The sequence below is a fragment of the Tympanuchus pallidicinctus genome, unplaced genomic scaffold (assembly GCF_026119805.1).
Source record: "Tympanuchus pallidicinctus isolate F22 unplaced genomic scaffold, pur_lepc_1.0 scaffold3, whole genome shotgun sequence".
Lineage (NCBI taxonomy): Eukaryota > Metazoa > Chordata > Aves > Galliformes > Phasianidae > Tympanuchus > Tympanuchus pallidicinctus.
Window position 1 is genome coordinate 92,068,710 of NW_026294747.1, and position 24,477 is coordinate 92,093,186.

The 24,477-nt window shown below is 41.6% G+C and overlaps 1 protein-coding gene across 1 annotated transcript in view; it reads left to right on the forward strand.

Annotated features, from left to right (window-relative positions):
* The first annotated feature begins 422 nt into the window (after positions 1 to 422).
* The window catches only part of WIPF3 (WAS/WASL interacting protein family member 3), a 37,190-nt gene continuing 13,135 nt past the window's right edge, over positions 423 to 24,477 (forward strand). Inside the window, exons 1-3 of the mRNA XM_052692797.1 lie at positions 423 to 542; positions 10,086 to 10,285; positions 15,635 to 15,803. Coding sequence (XP_052548757.1) covers positions 15,720 to 15,803 — 84 coding nt within the window. The 5' untranslated portion in view covers positions 423 to 542; positions 10,086 to 10,285; positions 15,635 to 15,719. The remainder of the gene's footprint in view (positions 543 to 10,085; positions 10,286 to 15,634; positions 15,804 to 24,477) is intronic.

Below are 24,477 nucleotides of genomic sequence, written 5' to 3' on the forward strand. Positions count from 1 at the left end.
CATTTGAAAAGAGAAGCCAAGGTGTGCGCTTGAGTGATGAGACACTGCAATGCAGGACAGTGCTTCACAGTTGGGGATAGGGTTGGGGATGAGGAATGGGCTGGGCTTGTCCAGGGCCTCCTCCTTGTCCTCCTGAGGACAAGCCCGTGTACCCACCGCTAAGCCCTCAGCTGCCGTCCAGGGCCATCTTGAACAGGTGGCAACTGGTGCTGCGGCGGGGCTGTTGGCATCAGAACCAGCTGGCTGCAGCCGGCCACCGTCTGTCTCCCACTCAGTACGCGTGCACGTGTGTGTGTATTACATTACCACTTAATATTTAGTTATTTGTTTGTTTGTTGTTCCCTCCTGAGGATTCCGACCAGCTCCTCTCCCCTCCAGATTTCAGACTTCCCTCCTCACACACACCTCCTTCCCCCGCCTCCCGACCAACCCCCGCTCCCCGAGGAGAGGCGGGCAGGCGCCGTACCTGGCGCCCTCTGCCCGGGGAGGAGCGCGCCTCTCCGTCCCGACCCCGGCGGCAGCGGCAGCGGCACGGCGAGCAGGTGGGCGCCGATGGAGGCGAAGCTGGCCGCTCGCCGCCCCCAGCCCGTCACGCCTCTGCCCTCCGCTCCACTCAGCGCGGGGCCGCGGCGGGGAGGCGCCGGCGAAGGGGCCGGTACCGGGGCCGGGCGGCAGCCGGAGCTCGCCGGGAGGGCTGGGGGTAGTGAAGAGAGACGGCCGGGGCTGCCCCGGCTCTGCGGGGCCGAGACGGCTCCTCGTGCAAACTTATAGCCGGCTGCGGGGCCGGGGAGGGTGGGGATCAGGATGCCTCAGGCTGCGGGATACGGTGAGGGCTGTGGATGAGGAGAGCACGGTTGCATGTGAGCTGCGGGGCCGGTGCGGTGCTGCGCTGTTTGTTTATCGCCCTCAGACGGGCTGTTTGCACACAGGAAGAACTTTTTTTTCCTGGCTGGTGCCCTTGAAGTAAATGTGTTGGAATAGGTAAGCCGAGGAAAGGGGGATTTGTGTAAATGTAAGCAGTGCACTGTGTTAAATGCTTGTGTACGTATTGCAGTGGGCATGTGGGAATGCCTGGTGTGGCCGACCGGAATAGGGAGGATGCAGGGAGGGATGGAAGGAGAAATGGAGGGATGCAGGAGCCAGCACAGCTGCAGGTGGGCTTTGAGATTCTGGGGATGGGAAGGATGCACTCAGGCCGATGGGCTGGGTTGGGCTTGGGACGAAATGCAGTTTGTTGTGAATTGAGAGGGCGAGAGGGCTGAAAGACAGCAAAAGGAGAGACGGTATGGAGGTATAGAATAAGGGTTGGTGATTTCAACATGGAACAGCCTTGGGAAAGTCTGGATTTATGGGCTAAAGTTTCTGGGTGCTTCTGCTTATTCAGACAGCGAGATACTGCTGCAGTTGTGTTAACAGCGATACTTGTTACTGTGTGTGCTGCACGGTATGCTCAGCTGCCCTTGATGCTATCAGTATTTTCAGTTTCTCCAGCTCTGTATCCAGCACAAACTCATGGTCATTTAACAGTGTGCCAGTGTTTCTGAAATCATTGTTAAAGTCTTCAGCTTGCTTTCTTTGTACTGATAAACAGGCTACAGGAAAGATGAACACAGACTTGCCTAGAGCAGTGTGATCTGGGACACTCATTAGGTATGTGTGCCTGCAGATCCTGCTCCTGCGTGGCCCTGTGACCCAAGCAGTCCTGATGGAATGTGCGGGCGGTGCGGACTCTGCTGCCGCCCACAGCTGTGGGACTGTGCCCAGCCCGAGGAGGAAGGATGCAGCCTGCTTTGCTGACAGTTACCAGTTTCCATGTAGAAGCAGCTCAGTGTAGGATGCTTAAAGGATTGCATAAGTGTGTGTTGTTTCACTGACAGTGCTTTGGATGTTTTGCTTTAGATGATGCCAGAATATGAGTTAGAGTCATAAGATTCAGACTTTGGTCATGTGAGGATAGGTACAGAGCTGAAATCAGCATTCAAATCATTCCTTGTTTGATTCTATTCCCGAGAAAGATCAGCTTGCACTTGAAGTTCTGATTCTGCACTGGAAAGAGCAGCGTACACTACATTTATCAAATTATGTAGTATAATACAAAGCAACTGCTTTTTTCTTCTCTCTCTCCATCTCTAATGGCTCTTCCAAAAGGAAATATAGATAAACTAACATGTAAAGATCCTGCAGCATTTCAGTTACTGCAATACATCAGGAAGGGCCATGCACTGAATTTATTTATGATTGCTATTAAATTTGCACAAAGTATTTAGATATCTTTTTTGAACTGTAAATCAAAACATAGCAGTAACCATACCATAAAAGTCAGCAGCGCTTGTTGAATATCTTGCCTTAATAGATCCTAGCATATTTATGCTAATAGATGCTCTTTGTATTTGAAAAGAGTCACTTTTTGGAGGGGGTGATGAGGTCAGTATTTTGGGAAATCAGTTGTCTTCTGGAAGGAAGACCTTGAACTAAAAACAGTGTGGTGGTCATAACAAATAGAAGAGTGTTTGCACGTTTTAAGACATAAATGTGGAAAGCGTTAAAGCCGAGTAACATATGATTTAATATTTTAAATTCAAATGTAAATGATATTGAAATGCCAACCAAGGTTTAATATTTTAAGCTTATTCCAGCTCCAAAGCGAAGCTGAGAAAGAATTGGCATCACATTCTTTGTGTGTTTTATAAGTCAGAACCTACCTACAAGAAATTCATGATTTTCAGTAGAATCACTTTCTCTGGAAGCTTTTTGTCTCTTTGCTTGGTGGCTGGGACAAGTTCTGCTTAGTTAATGAAAGCAGGTAAGATGGGCCAAGATCAATTCAGCTCTCTTCCCCTGGGCTTCTGTAATTGATTGATCCTGGATGTGTGTGAGCATCAGACACATTGTTATGTAGGTATTTGATACCATTCACTAAAGGTCTAATGAATCAGATGAAAAATTGAAGCAGGTGATTGCTTCGGGAAAATGGTGGTGGGTTCTTTTGTGCCCTGATACAAATTTCTGGCTTCTTCCAAACTGCATGTAACATTAATAACTAAATAAATATATAAATGAAATATAATATCTAATAAATTATTCTGACTAAAAGTCTTCAGTACTTGCTGTTATGTGTAGAGATCTTCCTTAGCCTGTGCTCTTACAGGAAATAGTTATATTTCTTGAAAGACTGAAGCTTTCTGAAAAAGAGCTGATAGGAGCAGAACCTTAATGGGACTTCACAGTTACTTATTAATCTCTGGTATCTCTGCATCGGGGTTGTCTTGTGCCTTTGTAACCAGGGTGACCAGTGATGTAGGTTGTGCTGTGTTTGCAAACAGAAAAATGTCCTCAGGGCTTCCAACTCAGAAAGGGAATATCATAGAATCAGAGAATCATGAAACGGCTTGGGTTGGAAGGACCTTAAAGATCACCCAGTTCCAACCCGCAGCCATGGGCAGGGCTGCTACCCACCACTCAGGCTGCCCAGGGCCCCATCCAACCTGGCCTTGAGTGACTTCAGAGATGGGGCACCACAGCTCCTTTGGACTTGTACTTTTGTACCACCAACTGTATATGTTTGGACCAACTTGAATATTTTTGAATATGTCCACCTTAAGTGGTATCATTAAGTGACCTCATTCAGTAGTATGCACAACAGCTGTAAAGGCACCTTTGACTGCTATGAAAGTATGTGAAACAACTGAAGATTGTTCATAAGGATGTGAAAAGCATGTTTTCATGCCTTGGTCATTCAGACAACAGTTCAGATGGATTTCCTTTAGATTACCAGAAATAGGTCTCCTTTGATTAAGATAATGGGAAACCTGATTCTTCTTTGTATTGACCCTGTGTCACTGCTGACCACTGTTAAGAGGAGACAAACAGCCCTCCTTGAGGAGAATGGTGACATCAGCAGTGTTATCTGGAATACAGCATCCAGGCCTGGGGCCCCCAGCTCAAGAAGGATGCAGAGCTGTTGGATGGCTATGAAGATGCTCAGAGGTCTGAAGCATTTCTTCTGTGAGGAAAGGTAGAGAGAGGTGTGCTTGTTTAATTTGGAGAAGAGAGGGCTCCAGGGAGACCTCATTGTACTTTAAGGGAGCTTATAAGCAGGAGGAGGACTGAATTTTCACATGGTCTAATAGTAATAGCACAAGGGGGAGTGGTCTTAAACTAAAAGAGAGGAGATTTAGATTGGATATTAGAAAGAATTTTTTTATTCAAAGGATGATGAGGCACTGGCACAGGCTGCCCATCCCTGGAGATGCTCAAGGCCAGGTTGGATGGGGCCCTGGGCAGCCTGCACTGGTGGATGGCAGCCCTGCCCATGGGTGGGAATTGCAACTAAATGATCGTTGCCATCCCTTCCAACTCAAGTCATTCTGTGATTGTGTGATATTGTAGGCCAGCTGGGCAGAGGAGAGTAACAGAATAGCTGTGCTATAGCTCCAATACGAGTGATAATACAAAGTGAAAAACATAGGAAAACTGGACAGGAGGTTCCTACAAGATAAAATTCATTAAACTCAGAAAAACAGAAAGTTCAGCAGGAAAACATTTGCTCAATTTTGACACTGTTTGTACAAACATCTAAGAAAAATACCCTGTATCTGTCGTGCACTTGTTAAGTAGTGGATATGCTTATCCTTCACTAACAATGCGGCAATTGCAGCGTCTGTCTCCATAAATTAAAGAGTTGGCTATAAACTACAGTGCTTCTGTTTGATTCATAAGATAAGGGGAAATGCTTCCTTCCAAATGAAGAACAAAGTGAATGAATGGATTTAGAGATAGTAACCCCTTTGTGTCAGTCCTTTTCACTAACTGTAAGCAGCTCTGTTAATGACTGTTTAGCTTTTTTCTAGCTAACATATCATGTACTCTCTTCATTATAAATAACAAAAAAAAAAAAAAAAGAATGAGGAGAGCAGAGTATGGCAGCTCACAATGGAGGTCTTGGGATCTTTTGTTCCTCCTCTGAATCTTCATGTCTGAAAGTTATTATATTATTGCTTTTCTAACTGGCATTGTTTTGTGCAATGAAAATTTCATACACCAGCACTGCTGACTGCATATGAAATACCCCTGGCAGGTTGGGGGCTTTTGTCCGTATCACTTATGCGTTTATCATAGGCTGAAGAAGAAGAGTGCACAGGATCTGTACAAAGTCTGTAGATTTGCTGTTAGTTGAATAGTAGATGTGGCGTTGTGGGGCGTGATTTAGTGAGCACAGTAGTGGTGGGTGAACTGTTGGGCTAGATAGTCTTAGTGGTCTTTTCCAACCTTAATTATGTAATAGTTCTTTGATTCTATGAGTAGACAGATAAGAAAATCACGAGGAGGAGGGAAGGCAAGCCAGGCTTACGTATGAGGAAAGCAGCGCATGTTTGAGTAACTTGTTTTTGGGAGGAATGTTTGCTCCTCTTGGGGATGCATGAATCACTTCAAAAACATCTGCCAAAATCTGTCTAGGATTTGGTCAGAAAGATGCTTTGACTGATCAGTTGTGCAAGCACAAACAGCTTAGCGTGCTTAGGGACGTTACTTGTGCTACCTCAGCTTGTTATTTGCTTGGGTTTTCAGAATGAAGCCCTAAGGAAATGACATCAGTTCTACTGAAAACAGTGGAAAATTGAGCATAAAGATTAATCAGGGATGGATTAGTCCCTAAATCAGTAAATTGACATAGGGGGAGATTGTAGTGTACTGTGGGAATGACAGGTGTGGGACCTGACTGGATGCCTACTGCAATCTTTTTTAGCCTTGAAGTAAAGATACAGCAATGGGATTATACAGAAGTGGGTGGTGGGAAAAAAAAAAAAACATTGACTTAAGGGGAGGATGAATAGTGCTGTGCTTTGTAGGGATATCTGAGCTTGCTTTTAAAAAGCTGCAGCAGGAGCTGCAGAGGTCCTGTATAGCTGCAGTGTATACTTCAGTTGTTTTGCTGCTTTCCTCTGCCCAGTCTTTTTTGCCTGTTTTTTTTTTTTTTTTTAAATTCCCATATTCCAATCTGGTACAAGACTATCAGGAAAAGCTTTGTATTTGGCATTAAGACTTACCTACTTTACTCAGGATACATTTCCTCTCTAGAAAACACATTTCTGCTACCTGACAGGATCACATTTCCCTTTCACAGACAGGTCAGCTTTCTGCATTTCTTCTGTATTTCTCAGTATTAGCAATCAGTACTAAACCTCTGATATTGCCAGTGCAGTTATTTACTTGTGCAACATGTGCTGTGTTTCTTTCTCCAAGGCAAACAACTCAACCTTGTAAATGAATTGTCTGAATTTGTCTGGCAGGCATCAGCAACAGGCAACAGTGGAGGTGAATGTTGAAAGGAGCAAAGATAAAGAAGGACTGAAGTGAGGAGGGCGGATGCAGAGACCAGTAAACCACTAGGAAAGGAGAGAGATTTTTGCAGAAGGAGAACAAGAGAGAAGAGGGCCAGATCCAGACTGGTAGAAGTGAATGTTGGAGTCCCAAACCAGCATAAAATTTGATACCAGAGTTAGTTTGAGTCCTCCTCTTGTCCCTGCTTACAGTGATGGTAGGAGATACTGGCTGCACTGGAAGTGTTCATGAGAGCTCATTCTGGCATCAGGCTTTTGCTCTATAAATGAATCTGCTTGTTCAGAGAAGGAACAACTGAAAAAAACACCTTGTTCCTTCGTTCCTGTGAAGGTGCAATTTCAAATAACCTGCTGCTGCCAGTTAATCCCCTTGAATTACTTTCCTTCTTCAGCAGGCAACAAAGGAAGTTGACTATTTTTGGATGTCTAATGTTCACTGCTTATTCTGTATGTATGTGTAGATATCCATTGCATTGTCCACTCTGAATATGATGTTTTTAACAAAGACTTGTAACTCAAGTCCTTTGAACTGAAGGGCTGAATCTTCAATTTAATAAAACTTAAATTGCTTCCTTTTGAGAACTTTGTTTGACTAGAAATTCAGAACTGCATTGGCAGGTCAAAGTGTCTTTTATCTGCAGTTCTCTAGGAAATTAACAGTTACAAGTGACTTTACAACTTGTTATTTCTTGTAAAAAATGAAGGCATTGTCCTAAGTAATTGGATGACAGTGGAGATAGATATTTTGTCTATTAACTTCAAAACTAATTTTCTGTTTACGAGAGTAATTACATTTTTGTGCACGGAATTTTATAAATTATTGGCTATGAAAGGAGCCATAAAAACACTTTGCATTTTATTTGTTTTAGGACGCTGAATTAGTTAGAGTACTTAAAGTACAACACTTTTGCAACACAGTGTAGCTCATCTTCCTTAGTAACACAGGATTTTTTTATACCTTTTACCTGTAAGTATGGAAGCCTTGCATTGCTGTGAAGAATGTCTAAGATGAGTTTATCAGTTATGTCATTGAAATGAAGCAGCAGTTTCAGCAGGATTGGCAAATAAGCAGGAAAGGAAGAATGTGTAAGCATGTTTACAAGTTGCAGTTCAGTTGGTCAGTACATCAGTGCTAGCATTTTTACCATTGAAAATAGATTTGGAAGGGAAAAGAGATAACTGCAGCTTCACTGAAAACCTGGATCAAAACTTCCCATTCTTTTTTTGAGGAGAAGTTTTCCTGGAAGCACCTTCCCAGAGGTGATGAGATAACTGCTTTTTACAACCCTTATGGAACAATCCTTACAGTACAGTGACCAGAGTCCAGTTCCAAGCCAAGATATTGATGCCATCTTGTAGGGAGGAATGACTCACATTGCTCTGCCACTTTTGTTTTTCTTGCACTGCAAGCACTGGACTGTTTCTTAAGCTAGTAGAGATCAATCTGATATTGCACTCTGCAGGTCTCTGTATGCTTATATTTTCAAGCATGAGGTTGTCCATACTAAAAGGTCTCCAGGGCTGTTTGTTCTGAAAAACTTGGAGAGTATAAAAGTAAGCAGTCATCTTCATAATGTGACATCGACCTTGAACTTCAACTGAGTCGCACTTTCTTTATTTAGCTTAGGCCAATGATTAACTTTGCTAATGACTGTATATCAAATTCACCATTGTTTATAAATCTGGCAGTGAAATACGGCCTGTCTTTGTGTGGATGATACAGTGCATTTAAAGGAAACCTTTGTATAAATTGCTTCCTTTCTAAAGTCAAGTCTTTGTGCCAGTCCTAATTGCTTCTCATCTACCTTGGTCTCTTTGAGCTCTTTAACCTGGGGTTAGTAATACTGTGAGCATAATTCATTTTTTGTTCTTATGTATAGTTCTGTTCTGTTACTCCTGATTTAAACAGGATGACAAATTTCATATTCTGCAGCATTACAGCAATCATTCTTCTATGGTAAATCTCCACAGAGCACAGGAAGCTACACCCTAAAATAGTCATGCATAGGGAATATGAAGTCATATATGCAGCTTTGCCTCTGAAGGAAGATTTGTCAAGACACAGCACTTTAATTTGTAGCCTCAGCACCATGGGGAACCCAGCAAAGATATCTGCCCTCTGCACACATAGAAGCAAGGCGTCTTCAGATTCCTGTAATCTGCACTAGGTCAGCCCTGGCTGGTTAGTCGCACTGTTATCAGGCTGCTGGCAGGACAAGAGTTGCACTGTTAAGAGTGTTTTGTTGTTTTGTTTTGTTTTGTTTTGTTTTTTTCAAGCAGAAAGAAAGGGGATGTAGCCTTTATTTGGATATTTCCATACCAGGTGGAAATATTCCACACTGGGGAAGCTTTACTGTCGTTGCTAGGCTTAAATACAGAATACTGTTATGTGCTGTGAGACAGTTCCACAGACCCTGTGTAGGCAAATGCTTCCTAAGAGTGTTTCATCAGGTATTAAATGGAGGAAGAGCCCCCGTGGTTAGTGCATTGCAATGGAAATGGAAAAGCCAGATTCTCCTTTCAGTTGCATTGAAGTAAGTGGAGATTGGGAGCAGAAATTTCTCGTAAACTGTATACAGTCCAAAGTGTGGTCTGTTAGGAAATGGTAAAAGACTCAAGTTTTTTTATTCTACTGTGGGAATTTACCTCTGAATGTCTTAAAATATGGATAGTAAACTAGGTATGCATATGAGGGCTTATGTTTCTAATAAGGTGCAAAAGAAAACTGTAAGTTTCGTGCTTTTGTGCAGCTCTTAAATCTCTCACATACAGCAGAATCCATTGAGTCTTTTGTGGACAGCTTTATTTCTGCAGAGGATGGAGGCTGTGAGGATACTCAGAAGCTCTGCTTTGATTCTTTATTAGTTTTGTTTTCTGAATTCCATTCACACTGAAAGCAGTAGGAAGAAGTGGTGTGACTTGTTTTGATTTCAATTGTAATTAAAATCTAACATGGTTTGTTACAAGCAGAAGCTTTTTCCAAGTAATTTCCAATTGTGTGATAGCAGTAGCTGGAAAATTAATGTCTGTAACGTGCATATGTTCTTCTCTGTTCCCTCCCTGTTCTGCCTCTACATGTGTTACACTGGAATTAAAACATTTGTGGCGTATTTGTACCAGGGACTTCAGCTGTTCTTCAGTGATGTTTGAGAGGAACAAGTGTGGCACAATCTACCTCGCAGATCATGAAAGCTGAACAGATGCTTATTAATGCTATTTCTCTTGTGTGATTTTAAATTTTCTTGATTTTTTTTGTTGAAGTGGAAGGATTTAAAAGAATTCAGAACAGTATAGTTTGGAAATCACATATGATTATGTAAAAGATGGCTAAAAGTTAGAGACGGGGTTTGTGGTCCACATTTATGCTTCAGTTTCTAATCAACAAAATAAGATTAATGTTTTAGATGAACTTTCCTGCACACCGGTGTAGTCTTCATCTTAGCTTTCACTATTATGCAAAAATCTGTAAATTTCCCTATATCTGAATTTCCTAACTCAGATGCACAGTTGCAATGATTGTAAATCCTGTAATAGTAAACCTGTTGTTTTGCAGTTCTTTCCCTAAATTGATTAGAAGGGTTGAATTTCATCCAACTGTGTTGTTGTATTGTAATGACTATACCACCAAAAGGCAATAACCTTTTTTTTTAAAGGAAAAGCTACTGATTTAGAAATAATTTTATGTTGCCTACCACATATATTGAAATAATTGTGATCTTTCCCTTTATCTTTTCTCCTGCTCAGCATTGTTCTTAAGTGGAGTCACGGCTCTTCCGCGCCTCGCCCTTCTATGACAAGTGACATATTTTGGTGCAGTCCTTGTGGATGGACCTGTGATGGTGATCTGCAGGGCTTTGGTGTGATAGCAATGGTGGCAGCAGCTCTCCAAACACTGCGCTATTGCTCTTCATGGTGCTGGGATCCCAGGAGGACTTTGGCTTAAGGTGAGCCCACTGGCAGTGATACTTCAGAAGGAGATCCTTGGGAAGCTTCTGGATCAGAGCTTGCGTATGTCTAGTGGGTAGGCAAAGTGAGACCAAATCTGTATAAAAGCATAAGCAGATGCGTTGAGTTTGGTGCAGGTGAATCTAACACAGAACTGAGAGAGCAGGTACCAAAGAAGGAAAATCTGCATTTGCTCTGTCTTGTCTTCCATTTCAAAAGGAAAATCTGTGTGATGACTTTGGGACTTCAGAAATTTGGTGCTTGAGTTATACATTGAGGATTACTGTGGTTCTTAAACCCAGCAGTTATTCAACCATGTATAGTGAATAGAAGAACAGTCTGTGACACCTGAAATTACCAACTTTAGTGTTAGCATTACCAGGAGGACAAAAAAAAGAGCAAGTATTTATAGATCAGAGAACAATAACAAATGCTCAGTGGCTGATGAGATGACTTGTGAGGAGCAAAACAGCTGAAAAGTGTAACGAGTACCTGCAAACGTGCTTCTAAACTATAATGTTTCACAGAACTGATATTGAGGGGTAGAAGAAACTTGCGCGTTACAGGGTAGGGCCATCTGCAGTGGAGTGCAAACAGGATCAAATTAAGGAAAGCAGAAATTAGGCTGAGTGTCAGGCAGTCTCAACTGAAATTTATTTGACTGTGAATGAACTTCCCAAGGGAAATAATACAAGCTACATTATTTGGAACATCTAAAATTAGACTTCAGAAAGCACTATAAAATTGAACAACCTTGCTTTGGTAGGGAGGTGGACTAGAAAAGGCAGACTTGGAGGTTTTCCTTTTTTGCAATAAATTTTGAGATTGTTGGGCCTGATTCTGTATGATGACATGGAAGTGAAGGGAGGATTTACACTACTTTTGGCCTGAACGACTGAGGTTAATCACTCGTGATTTCTTGCCTCTACTTATTGCCAACTTTTTAAACTCAAATGACTTTTTTCTTTCTATTCATGTCCCTCAGGGATAAATCAGACTCCACCCTTCCAAGTATAAATACATCTACATTTAAAATAAGCTTTCCTGACTCTTGCAGATTGGGTAGCAATGTGGAAATAAGGATGAAGATTGGTTCATCGAGAATGTTTACCTTAATCTGTTCGCCTTTGATATTTTTAAGAAGTTTTTTTTCATAGGGAGAGGAAGGTTTTACAAATGTAAGCAAATTCTGAATCATAGAATCATTAAAGTTGGAAAAGACCTGTAAGGTCACTGATCACCAATATTGCTCACTAGACTAAGTCTCTTAATACTACATCTACCCTTTCCTTAAACACCTCCAGGGACACTGACTCCGCTACTTCTCTGGGCATCCTGTTCAAACAATTCATCGCTCTTTCTGAGAGGAAATTCTTCCTAATGTCCAACTTGAATCTCCCCTGGCACAGCTTGAAGCCATTTCTTCTTGTCCTCTTGCTGTTACCTGTGAAAAGAGGCAGACCCCCACCTTGCCACAATCTCCTTTCAGGTAGTTGTAGAGAGTGATAAGGTCTCCCCTGAGCCATTTCTTCTCCAGACTGAACCCATTTCCATTAACCACTCTCCATAAGACTTATATTCCAGACCCTTCACCAGCTTTGTTACTCTTTTCTGGATGTGCTCTAGGGCCTCAATGTCTTTCTAGTATTCAGGAGACCAAAACTGAACACAGTACTTGAAGTGTGGCCTCACCAGTGCTGAGTACAGGGAAGCAATCATCTCCCTGGTCCTGCAGTATTTCTGATATAAGCTAGGATGTCATTGGCCTTCTTGGCCATCTTGGCACACTGTGGGTTCATGTTCAGCCAAGCGTTGACCATTATCCCCAGACCCTTTTCCTCCATGCAGATTTCCAGCCACTCTACCATTAGCCTGTAGCTTTGCCTGGTGTTGTGGCTAAACTGCAGGACTCGACACTTGGTCTTGTTGAACTTCATCCCGTTGCTCTCAGCCCATTGATCTATCTTGTCCAAGTCTGTCTGTCGGGCCTTCCTACCTCCAGGCAGATCAGCACTTCCCCCCAGCTTAGTGTCACCTGCAAACTTACTGACGGTAATGTACTGACGGTACATGATTCCCTCATGCAAATAATAAAGATATTAAACAAGACAAGCGCCACTACTGACCCCTTGGAAATACCACTCATGAACAGTCACCAGTTGGATTTAATGCCATTCACTGCTTTCTGAAAGAAGGGATAGCTTATTTGCAAGGATTTCAAACAGCATGGAGGGAAAGCTATAGGGCATCTCCAATACTTCATTCAGGGATCGTGCATTATAGCCCCCCAAAATGCATTCCACTCCCGTGTTGCTGGACAAGAGGGTTCAGGCTGGGTGTATGAGATACATGGTGAGGTGAATGGTAACAATCCTGAATTTTGAGTTGTGGGTGGCCATATGGAATCATGTTCTGGTGCTGGTGAGACAAGCAGCCAGCAAAGTCATCTGATCATATTTCAGAGGGCGACTTCTAAATACCAAGATCTGATTCCCATTTCCTCTCTCCCACTGCTGGTCGCCCCCAGTGTACGTTGCCTCCTGCTGCTTTGCACATGGCCTGCTGCAGAAGCGTGGGCTGTGGGCTTTTTCTCATTTGACTAAGGGCATATTTCCCAATCTGAATCCTTAATAAAGACAAAAGGCCTGTATTGCAGGGTAGGAAGATAGTAACCCATAACATATTATTAAGAGGGAAGACTCATTCTCCTTATGTCCATGTTTTTGAATGACTTAATTGAGGAAAAGAGATATCTTCTGATAACAGCATTTTGCACAGGCCAATGATGAGGATGGAACAGTGGAGATGCTGGTGATGCTGTCTTTCTTGGAAAGCCTCACTGAGCTATTATTAAAATGATTACAACCAACTCTTACAGATCCAGAGTGCTTTGATATGTTAGTCCTTTGCGTAGTATTCTCTCATGGGTGAAAGCAAATGCTGCAAAGTCTCTGCATTTTTAATTTGTGATTGATCTCCCATGAGGGATTTTGCAAGATGTAGAAGGAAAATAGTCACATACTGTATGGATGTTGTTCACATAACACTTCCTAGGAAAGTGAACAAGGCTGCACGTACCTTTTAATTTTGTTGCCTCTCCTAATCTTGAGTTCCTTCAACTCAGGAAGTACAGTGGGGAGAAATTCAGAGGAGAGCAACAGGAATGATCGGGGGTTGGGAAATTATCACCCACAAGTAAAATTTTTAAAAAGCAGGGCATTTGGAAAAAGAAGAAATGACTCAAATGGGAGATACAGGCCTTTAAATACATGAGCTGCAGGGAACAGAGACAACCAGTTCTAAGTATGTATTCTTTTATCCATCCAAAGTGAATAAGAGATTCAAGAGAAAAAGAGCACAGCTGGGTCAGGAAGCTCTTTGGTTTTGGAAGGATGTTGCAGAATATGTGGTGGTGAATTGAGTTAAAACGCTCATGGCCAGTCAGCTGGGGTGTTCCTCAGGGTTCAGTACTGTGGCCAGTCCTGCTTAATATCTTTATAGATGATTTGGATGAGGGGATTAAGTGTACCCTCAGGAAGTTTGCGGATGACACCATGTGAGGGAAGGAAAGCTCTGCAGAGGGATCTGGATAGGCTGATTCGATGTGCTAAGACCACCTGTTTGAGCTTCAACAAGACCCAGTGTTGGGTCCTGCATTTTAGTTGTAACAATCCTGGAAAGTTGCACAGTGGAAAAGGATGTGGGGATGCTAGTCGACAGTTGGCTGAGCATGAGCCAGCAGTGTGCAGAGGTGGCATCCTGGCTTGTATTAGGAATAATGTCACAGCAGGACCAGGGAAGTGATTGTCCCTTTGTGCCCAGCACTGCTGAGACTGCACTTTGAGTACCATGTTCAGTTCTGGGCCTCTTACTGCAAAAAGGATATTGAGGCCCTGCAGAGTGTCCAGAGAAGCGCAACAAAGTTGTTGCACTTCTGTTGCTGAAGGATCTGGAGCACAAGTCTTACGGGGAATGGCTGAGGGAGCTGGGATTGTTCAGTCTGGAGAAGAGGAGGCTAGAGATGACCTCATCACTCTCTACAACTGCCTGAAAGAAGGTTATAGCAACAGTCAGCCTCTTCTCCCCGGTAACTAGCAACAGAACAAGAGGTAATGGCTTTGCCAGGGGAAATTCAGTTTGGATATTCGATTCTTCTCGGAAAGAGCAGTTATGCATTGGAACAGGCTGCCCAGGGAGGTCCCTGGGAGCGTTCAAGAACCATGGGGATGTGGCACTGAGGGAAATGGTCAGTGGTCATGGAGGGGTGGGTTAGTGGTTGGACTAGGTGATCTCATTTTTAAAATTATGGCTAATAGTGCTTACTTCTAGTAACTGTGAATTCTAGTCTTGGGTGATGTCTTTGCTATATTATAACTTGAATAGCTATTCAAGCATATTTTGGTATGTCCAGTTTAAAGATTCTGTAACGATCTAAACTCTAACTAAATAATGTTAAAACAGTGTAAAATTGCATCTTTTCTCAAACAACCCAATTCAATTAAATTTGCCTAGAATACAGTCCAATTATGGGAGCTTTGTGAAATGCAGTCAAACAAAATTTGTCCTTAACCTAAACTCTGCAAATTGTTAATGATATATCTACCAATATTGCTTTAGGTACATTTGCACAAGCTTTGGGTGTTGATAATCCCATCTTCTATTTGTAAATTAGTGTCTTCAGCATTCTGTTGGAACACATTTGTCCTTTTAGTCAGTATATTAAGAAGGAATTGTGTAAAGTTAACATTTTAAAGTGACACAAAACAACATACATTTGACTTTAGTGCTTGAAATGTCTGATCCTTATATGCTGCCATTTAGTAATAGATCTATATTTAATGAAACTCTAATCTGTAGAACTATTTCTTTTTTATTCAATCATGTGTGTTTTTTTGTTTTTTTTCTTTTTTTTTTTTTTTACACTGTGAGTCACTGGACTTGCTCCAAAGCTCCTTGCTTGATCTTTTGAGCATCAAACCTCTGATTTAAAGACATCAGAGTTTTTGTCCCAGTAGGAGTGTCTACATTTGGTTGACTGCGATTAGTTCACTGCAGAGTTGCATTTTGGAGCTGTGGGCTGGATTAAGGGAAAGCATAATAATTAAAGCTGGACAGCTTGGCATCTATGCATTTGGTATTCATGGCACTTGTCCAAATATGTGAGCTTGGTCTTTATGTGCTTGTTGTCATCAGATAACTGTAATGAGGCTGTTCTTACTGTAGTTTTGGAAGCGGTGCAGAGCAGAAGTCTTCAGTCTGCTGAGAGCTAGAAATTTGGCTGATCTTCAGCTTACAGTGCATAAACACATTTGTTCCTCTTCTTTCTTTTTTTTTTTTTTTTTTTCCAGTTTTCTTTCTCCTCCCTTCCTTCCCGTCAAGGACACAGACTTTGGCTATATTTTTCATAATTGTGTGAAGCTAGAAACCTGACGGATGCCTGTGCCACCTCCGCCGCCTCCTCCTCCACCACCACCTCCACCACCTTCTGGAGGGCCCCCTCCACCACCACCACCTCCGGTAAGGCTGACTTTTTATCTCCATTAGCAAAATCTTATGCATGGTAACCAGCTCAGAGCTCCCAGAATTTGGTGTGCACGTTCATAGCAAGTATCTGGGGCAAGTGTTGTTTTGCTTGCTTTTGCTCTTCTGTTCATTACAGCTGTGGTCTTCAGAGTGAGGTAAAATTGTCCATTGAGGGGAAGAGAGAAAATGTTTGGACTTCAGTAGTATGTGTGTTTCATTTATAAATTAGTAAATATATGTATACTGGTTGTGCATGCTGAAAATTTTTTCATTAATAGGAATGTATGATCACAAAAAGTTAAAAGATTGGAGACCCCTACATTAAAGTACATGTGGTGAGAATTTGGCATTAGTGAATTCTTCTCCCGTCAGAGAACTGATTTTTGTGTTATAACTTGCAGGTGGTAAGTCTTAATTTGTTCATCTGCTTTCATATAGCTTCTCTTAAGAATCTCAATGCTCAGCTGCTGCTGTTTCTCTTTCTAGCACATGCCATCTTCCTGGGGATACAGCACAATATGCTTTTATACACGTGCAGGAACAATTACTGCTTGTAACAGATCATTACTTTGTGTGCCATGAAGTAGAACATGTACCTTGCTAGCACATTTGCAGTAAGGGGAGGATGCTGTGTTTGGAGTTTCATGGTATTACATTTTGAGAGCTTCACGATTAACAAACAAGGTTAAGCCATTCCTTTTATACCGTAATCTTTTGTTCATAACCTGTTTCTGCACTGAAATTCATAGGCTGTTTTTGAAGAAGTAAAAGTTGGCATGGTTATGTTCAAGACATGAAATCTCTCCTTATGTTTCCATGTATTTTTCTGTCACTGTTGTAATTATTTGTCATGTAAGTTAGTTCCTATAGTAAAACAGTACTTTTTCATGCCTCAAATGCATCTGAGGAGGTTTTTTTGTTTGTTTCTTTTGAGAAATAAACGGTCTATTGGGATGTGGCAGGGTCAAGAGCTTTATTCCTGTCTCGTGTTCTTCAGTGTCTGCTATTTTGTTCCCACAAAGATCTGTTGATTTTTATTTTTTTATTTTTTTTAAATAATGTTTTTATGTTGTCTTCATCCAGGTGGAGATTTTCTTGCGTGTTTCTCTTAACTGCTTTGCAGGCTGAGCCATTTTGTAGAGCTCTCCATGAACTGTGGAGATGAAGAGGAGGAAGACAGAGACAGTGCATTAAATCAGCAGTGTTTGATTCCTTTCGTCATTCTGCTTTAATTTTGGGCACCATCAGCAGTGTTTTCAGTTAGCAGCTCACTGAGTTGGTACACCTACAGTTAGATACTGAAATAGGTGGGCTGCATTTTGTAAGCAACTTAATGCCCACATCAGCAGCCAAAGTCAACAAAGCTGCAAGTGTTCTTATCCTAATAAATTTAGCTCAGTAAGACAACTTTTTAGATTCCTAAAACATCTTCCAGATTGTAACTGACTTGGGAAAGCTAAGAGGACCCCTAAGAACCAATACCAGCAAGTTCTGTTTTTTTCCATCCTCCTTTGCTGATGGCCAAAGCCTCTGCTACGATAGTTTTGATATAAGAATTATGACAAAATTATACAATATTTCCATATTTTATTTAGATCATTCATTAACTAAAACTATCTTCTGTTGGTAAGATGTACAGAATTTACACTCAGTTTCATCTTGTTGATGCGATGAAAACCAAACATATTTCTAATTCATTTCCCTGTTCATTGCAGTTGGACTAGATGACTTTTAAAGGTTTCCTCTGACTCTAAGGGTTCTGTGATTCTTTGATATTAAGGCCTTCCTTCCAAAGAAAGTACTGAGCACATGTGCCAATGTAGAGAATTAGTATACCAGTGTGAGTGAGTATTGCTTTTCTGTAACAGCAAAAGGATTTTTTCCTGTCGTAATGGAATCAGAGAGGGCCAACGTTGGGAAAACCTGTAGTCCAAGTTCAGCTGAAGCACAGTACAATAATCAGATCTCCAGCTGATGTTAAGTTGCACAGTAAAATCTTCTAATTGAGGAATCCATGAGAACTTGCTACAGGCTCTATTTTCATTTACTGTTAAGCTGTTTTTTAGAACTTGGCATCTGCCTTTTACAGCTGCTAATGTGCACAGCTGTTGTTACAGCTGCTAAATCTACAGTTGGAGGATGGAGGCATAAGAATTCTCATAGTCATGTAGCTTTAAGCAAACCTTCAAAGCAAGCAAGTTTTACTTGGTCAACACCCAGAAATGTTTCAAAATACACAGCACTGTGATTTTTGTTCTTTTATATTGATATAATTAAACCACAGTAATATTTAACATATTGGCAAATAAAAGTTAGAGTTTACTTGCTGTGTTGATGTTTAGGCAATCTGCTGGTTTCACGGACTTGTTTCATGCTAAAAGGGAGATGAGTGTGTGTTGATTGGGGTTGTAGAATCCTGTCATTTTGCATGATACCGTTACGTGGGTTATGTAGGTACCACGGATTGGTGTTGCTTTACTAATTGTAGGGGTAGTAGCTGTACTTTCTCTTGGCTTTCAGTAATAAAAGATTTTTAGAGAAATAGTCATTAATATTTTTTTCTGCATGTCTTCTTAGTGAATATAGTGAGCCTTGATCCTAAATGATGTTGCAGTCCTTACCTCACTGAAAGCCCAAGCACTTTGACATTTTTGTACTGTTAACTTCAGTCGAAAGAAAGTTTGGTTCTATACTACTCTTTTCAAAGCTTTGAACTTGCAGATACCCTGAAATATTTGTACTGAATTCTCACTTCTTGCATAGTTGCAAGGCCATACTAAAGTGATTTGGAGATGATATTTAAGACATGCTTGGAGCCACCTGTGCCCAACAGCTGAAAAGACTGCTAGAGTATACTCCAAAGAAAACCAAGTGGAATTTTTGGGAGGGAATGCTATGTATCTGTAATAGCAGATGCAGGTGGCTGAGTCAAAATGTAAATATAGCTAATTAGATTAATTAGGCATGTCTTCAAATGCATGCCTTCATGGGGTCAGAGGAGAGAGATGAGTAGGCAGAATAAAACTGTGCCCCAATACATTTGCTGGCATTGGTTTGCACGATTTGGATCTTTTATCCTTTTCTATTCCTTTTCACCCCTTTTGCCTTGTAGTTGTATGAGGCATGATGGTTAGTTTAGGTTGTCATATTTCCAAAAGTAGAGACCACTACTGAGACAGATCAAGAAATTTCTCAGGTAAAGCTCCGAAGAGATGATCAAGAGAGAATTTTGCTTTGATAAATCTTGCTCACTTTTTATGTGCAGTGCTGTGTTGCCTTTGTACATAAGAATTCCCAACGTTATGTTCAGTCATCACACGTTAAAATGTTAATATTGAAGGAAGTGTGTATATGTTGCAGGCTTGCTGAGTTGAGCCTTATTCACAGGAGGTGTTTGTTTAATGACTCATGTATTTGTGGAGCTTAAGAAAATACTTCTATTCTCTTGTTCCTAACAAAGCCTTAGCGTAGAAATGAACCCCAACATTTGCAATAGATCACGTGATTGAAGCCAGTAAATCAGCACCAGGAGCTTATTTTCCTTATTGGCCTACTAAAAAATAGGAGTAAAGGAGAGGAAAGAAATACACTTATTGGGAGACTACACTTCAGTGGGAAAAATGTGAAATTTGACATAATGCTGAATATGAAATTGGTATGTAAATTAGTCTGAATGATTACTGCTTTCTCATTTAGTTAAAACAAAAAGAATTTCTGCTATGGATGAACGTATGTCAGTGTTTACCAGGTTTGTTATTTTGGCCATACTATATTCTTGTAATAAAAAAAACTCAGAAGAACAATTCCTCATGGTATAACACTGTGACAAATGCATAATTTACACAGAGATAGAGTTTGCAACGTTAAGGAAAACATCAGCTTCGTGCAATTGTTGGAGTGCAAACCTTGTTGAGCTGTTTACCCCAACCTTCCCAAGGAATTCGGAGAATGACAGTGCTTATCTGAAAGTGTGTGGGAGACGGTTTTACTCCTGCGACATTTGGTTCTACTGTTCTTTGAAAAGAGAAAAACAGTGTATGTAAAACAGCTTGGCTGAAGATAATGACGATTGGTGGTACTCTGATTTGGTCCTACTGAATAGCATGAGAAGAAGAACGTACACGCATATGTATGTGTATGCATAGGTAGGTGTGCATACTTGCTCATCATCACTGGTTGTAGAAGTAAAGGCCACTTCTTAAGTTTTCATTTGGAGCCTGAGATGTGCGAACATGATGCTGAATGGTTAGCAGAATCATGCATGGTGCCGATTATGAACTATTTAGGAATGTGTTTATTAAAATTTTCTGCGAGCCTTGAGTAAGAAGATACTTGCTACTTTGTCATGAAGTCCCTAGGTCATGGGATAGCAAATCATCATGTTTATTGCTGCAGAGAGGGAGCTCATGCCTGCTGATCTACTTGCTGGCTGGCCATCACAGGGGCTGTGCGAAGGGCTGGACAAAGTGTGGCTGAAATTGTTGAGGGTAATTCATTCCAACCGTTCATTCCATCTTCATTCCAAAATTCCAAAATAAGCTGATTTATGATGTTTTAATAATGTACTGCATCTCACTCCAGTCTGCTTTCATAAAGAAGTGAGGGGCAATTACACTTCTGTCTGCATGCAGTTTGTTTGACTTTATTTTCGGAGAGTGGAAAATGTGAGATTACATAGCTATGGTGTCACAAAGTGGCGCTGCTGTAGCTTTCTGCACCTGTAGGCAACGAATACAGAACCGATCTGTGGGAACTGTGAAAGGTGGGGAAGACGTGGAGAAAGCATAAGTACTACATTTTTGTAGTACTGTGTGTTTTGCTCTATGTGTTTCATCTGGCCAGGGACAGGAGCACTGCATATGCTTGCGTGTGCTAATTTTCCTCATTGCTTTCCTTGAAATTTCTTTGGTCACTGCTTTTGCAGTGAGCTCTGTTCTGCAATATATTTCATAATGCTCTGTGTCAGACATGCTGTATGAATGCAGTGGGAAGTATTCAAGTTTATTCTTGCTTTGGCTGTCCTTTTTTTACGTTTGATTTGTGAACCACTTTCTTGTATTTAATGGCTAAAAGTATGAAAACTGTAGTGTGCCGCTGTAAGTGGCTGTAACTGGTTGATCCCCAGCACTAGAAGCTGCAGAGAGCAAAGGGTTGATTTACCTTTCTTCTCACAAGGTGTTATTGCCCTGAAAAATCACATCTGCAGTACATTGCAGTAACATGCAATAGCTGCATGTTAAATTCCATCTCGCAATTCATGCTACACTTGAATTAGCCTCTCAATTAAAATGCGACCCGGAATTATAGCAATACCTGTGCTGGAATGTGACATTGCAAGAAACCTCAGTTTCTCAATATTGTTCCAATTTGGGCTGACCATAATTTTGCATTGGTGCTAAAATGCAAATCCAGGTAATTGGGTCGGACGGATAGCATAGCATTCTTGAACAGAACAGAAGGTCAAGTTGCAATATGTGTAGCTTGCCACCTGTTGTTGAATATTTTGTTGTCACCACTCAGAATAGCCCGTGTCATTCTGGAGACCCCGTTGTGGTAGGGCAGGTGGTGACACCAACTCCCACTGTGGTATTTTCAGCCTTGTTCAGTGTGTGATGTTTTTACTGTAGTGCCAGGACTTTGGGTTTACTTCTTTACATAAGAATTTTCACTTTTTTTTTTTTTTTAAATTATTATTATTATTATTTACGCAGAGGAGAGCTTGAGAGTTTGAATCCCCAAAAATGTGACAAAATTTTGACATTAGAAGGTGAATTTCTGAAGCCAGACCCAGGGTATTTTTGGTATCTGACTCATGATCTTTGTGAGCTGCTGGGAAAACACATCAATGATAATTTGATTTTACAATGCCTCCATTTTGGTGGTTTATGTTCCTCGATATTTTATTTTAGTGAAAGAATGGCCAGAATTTGTGTTCAAAGTGTGAGTGTCAAGAAGTTAAATATGTGAAAGTTGAATGGCTCAGCAGGTATAAATTGTCATATTGATTTTGCTGCCTTTTTGCATTCAGGTACAAAATTTAGCAACCCACACAGGAAAACTTTAAGTACTCTGTTGTTAATAAACCCACAGTTCCATTCATAGCAGGATCAATCTAACTCTTAAGAATGCAAAATTTGTCATTGTCTGATGGAATGGCACTGACATAAAGCGAGGAGGGTTTCTGTGGGGCGCAGTGGCATTGATTGCTGGTGGCCATTGAAATGAACACTGGAATACAGAGGTAGGAGAGAGTAACACCTACTGTGCTTTTTCTTATCTTTTGTTCCCTGCCATTGTGATTGCCAGCACATTTGCATCTAGTTGTACCTTGCAAGCAGGTAGGATGCTAGCGCAGAACACAGGGCTTTGCTAAAGGAGCACCTCATTACTGAGATCTGCTAATGCCGGGATTAGGCTGTGGCTGAAGTGCTGGAACAGGTCTCTAACTCAACTTCTGCACCATACTTCCTTTGCTTTGAGGATCGAGTGTGGTGTAGACACAGCCTATCTAAGTACACACATTGCTCGATGGCCTTTTCAACCCTTCAGATTCAGATTGCAGAACTTTGCGTGATAAATGTCAAGATCACGGTTAATCATTACTTAGCTGGGTGTAGATGGAATCACAAAACCCTGCTCTCGTCATTCTCCTGAAACAATGACTTGATTAGCTGCCAGGAAGTGATTTGGCGGGTCCCTCCTGTGGGTTCCCTCAGAAATAATGTGGGCTGGATCATGACCCGTCACATCGTGTGTGCTTGGAGCTCAGATCGCTACAAGTGTGTGAGATCGCCGTGTTTACGCAGGTAGACTGAGTGCCAAGAATTAATTGGTTTCATGCTATGCTGCAGAGCAGGAGTACAGGAGTAGCTCTGACCTTGCCATTGAGAGTACAAGGGGAACTTGCACCGTGGTGAGGTTTCCCTAATCGAGAGGCTTGAAATCAGAAGCTCTGTTGTTAATGGACAAACCAAAATTTGCGAGTACTGGATCTCACAAACTTCTGTGTTTTTCACTTTAGAATACATAGAATACAAGAGATTATATATTTTGTTGGAGAGGATTGTTGGGTTCTTCCTCAAGCTGGAAAAGGGGGATGCTTTGTTTATTTTATTTTACATTTGACAGTGCATAATTAAAACCACACCTGATGCACAATTAAAACAAGCAAAGAAGGGTGACAGCATTTTTCTCTACCATACTTCTGCTTGCGACTTGTTGGAAACAGGGCTTATTATTTTAATAAGCTCCTGGGTTTTGTTGCACTTGTGCTTCCCAGCACTTTCCTGAGGGAGACCTCAGCTGCCCATCAGAGAACGCTCTGTAATAGGAATGTTCCTGCCTGCTGAGCAAACTGCTGCTGCTACAAATTTAACACTGTGAATTCCTGGCGTAATCCTGATCTGGTAGCAGGAGATAGATTTTGAGGGAAACAAGTTCTTCTGGTGTTTCAGATTTTGTACTACTAAAGTATAGATGAGTTTCGTAATTTTGTGCCAAAGAGGGGGATGGCTCACACTGAGATTTATGGTCATCTTCAATCTTCCATCTTGTTCCAAAACAACCTGATTCCTTCAGTGAAAATTATGATATTGTGGTTTGTTCAAACATTCTGGCATCTTACTGCAAATATTTTTTTCTTTCAATTCTGTTTTGGAAAAGGATGGAAAAGTCATTTAAAAGTTGGATTCATTTAAACCCATGAGTCCTGATTCTCATCCCCTCTCACTGTGCTCATCTGCTTGTAGAGCCTTGTGGTGCCATATGGGCAGTGAGAACACCAATGGTCCTTCCTGAGAGGAATCAACCCCCCCAAAAAATGTGTTCTGTTCCTTTTGATGTTCTTGGCTGTCCCTAGCATTGTGCATACACAATGTACGCAGCTAGCTTAACCTTTGTTGTCATCCTTCCTGAACAGGCTGTATCATCCGCTCTAGGATTCCAGTTATTGGGGATATAGGAATAAAATTTGTTCCTTTTTTGGAGGGGATTGGGGGGGAAGGGGTTGTATCTCTGATTGTTCAGACTCTTCCCCAGGCTTCATAGGTTCTTTGAATTCTGGTTTCAATGTCGCGGTTGTTCAGCAGTGCTCACGCACAGTTCCTTCACCCAGATTGGCACTTTGCATCCCTGGCTGCATTGCCTGAACAGCTGGAGCTGGTTTTGACGCCATCTGCTGCTCGCACTGCTGCTGTTAGCTGTGCATTGCCACACCTGTAGCCTTACTTTTTCTTTCACATTTCCAAGTTTGGTCTGTGAATCATGTCTGGTTGGATGCTGGAGGAGGCCAGGTCAGGCCCTGTGCTCCTTCATATGTCTTTGTGATCAGGCGTCCCCTATCCTAAAGCATTCTGTTTGTCACTGCAATGCATTTCTACTTCCTCACAAGGCAAAAGAGAGATGCTACATGCTGCCCAGGGGAAGATTTCTTGCTTCAGCCTATGTCTGGGCAGGTTCTGCGAGGAATAGCATAGGAAGATAATAGGAAGGCAAGGATTTGTTAAGGGATATCATCAAGCTCTTTGTTTACTGAAATACACAGAGTGCATGCATCCTGCCAGTGTCTGATCTCTGCATCAAATTCTATTTTGATGAGGGAAAAATGGAACATAGGAGAGAGTAAGGAAGATTGACAGCAGATTCAGAGAAATAAATGAAGTTGTTGGCA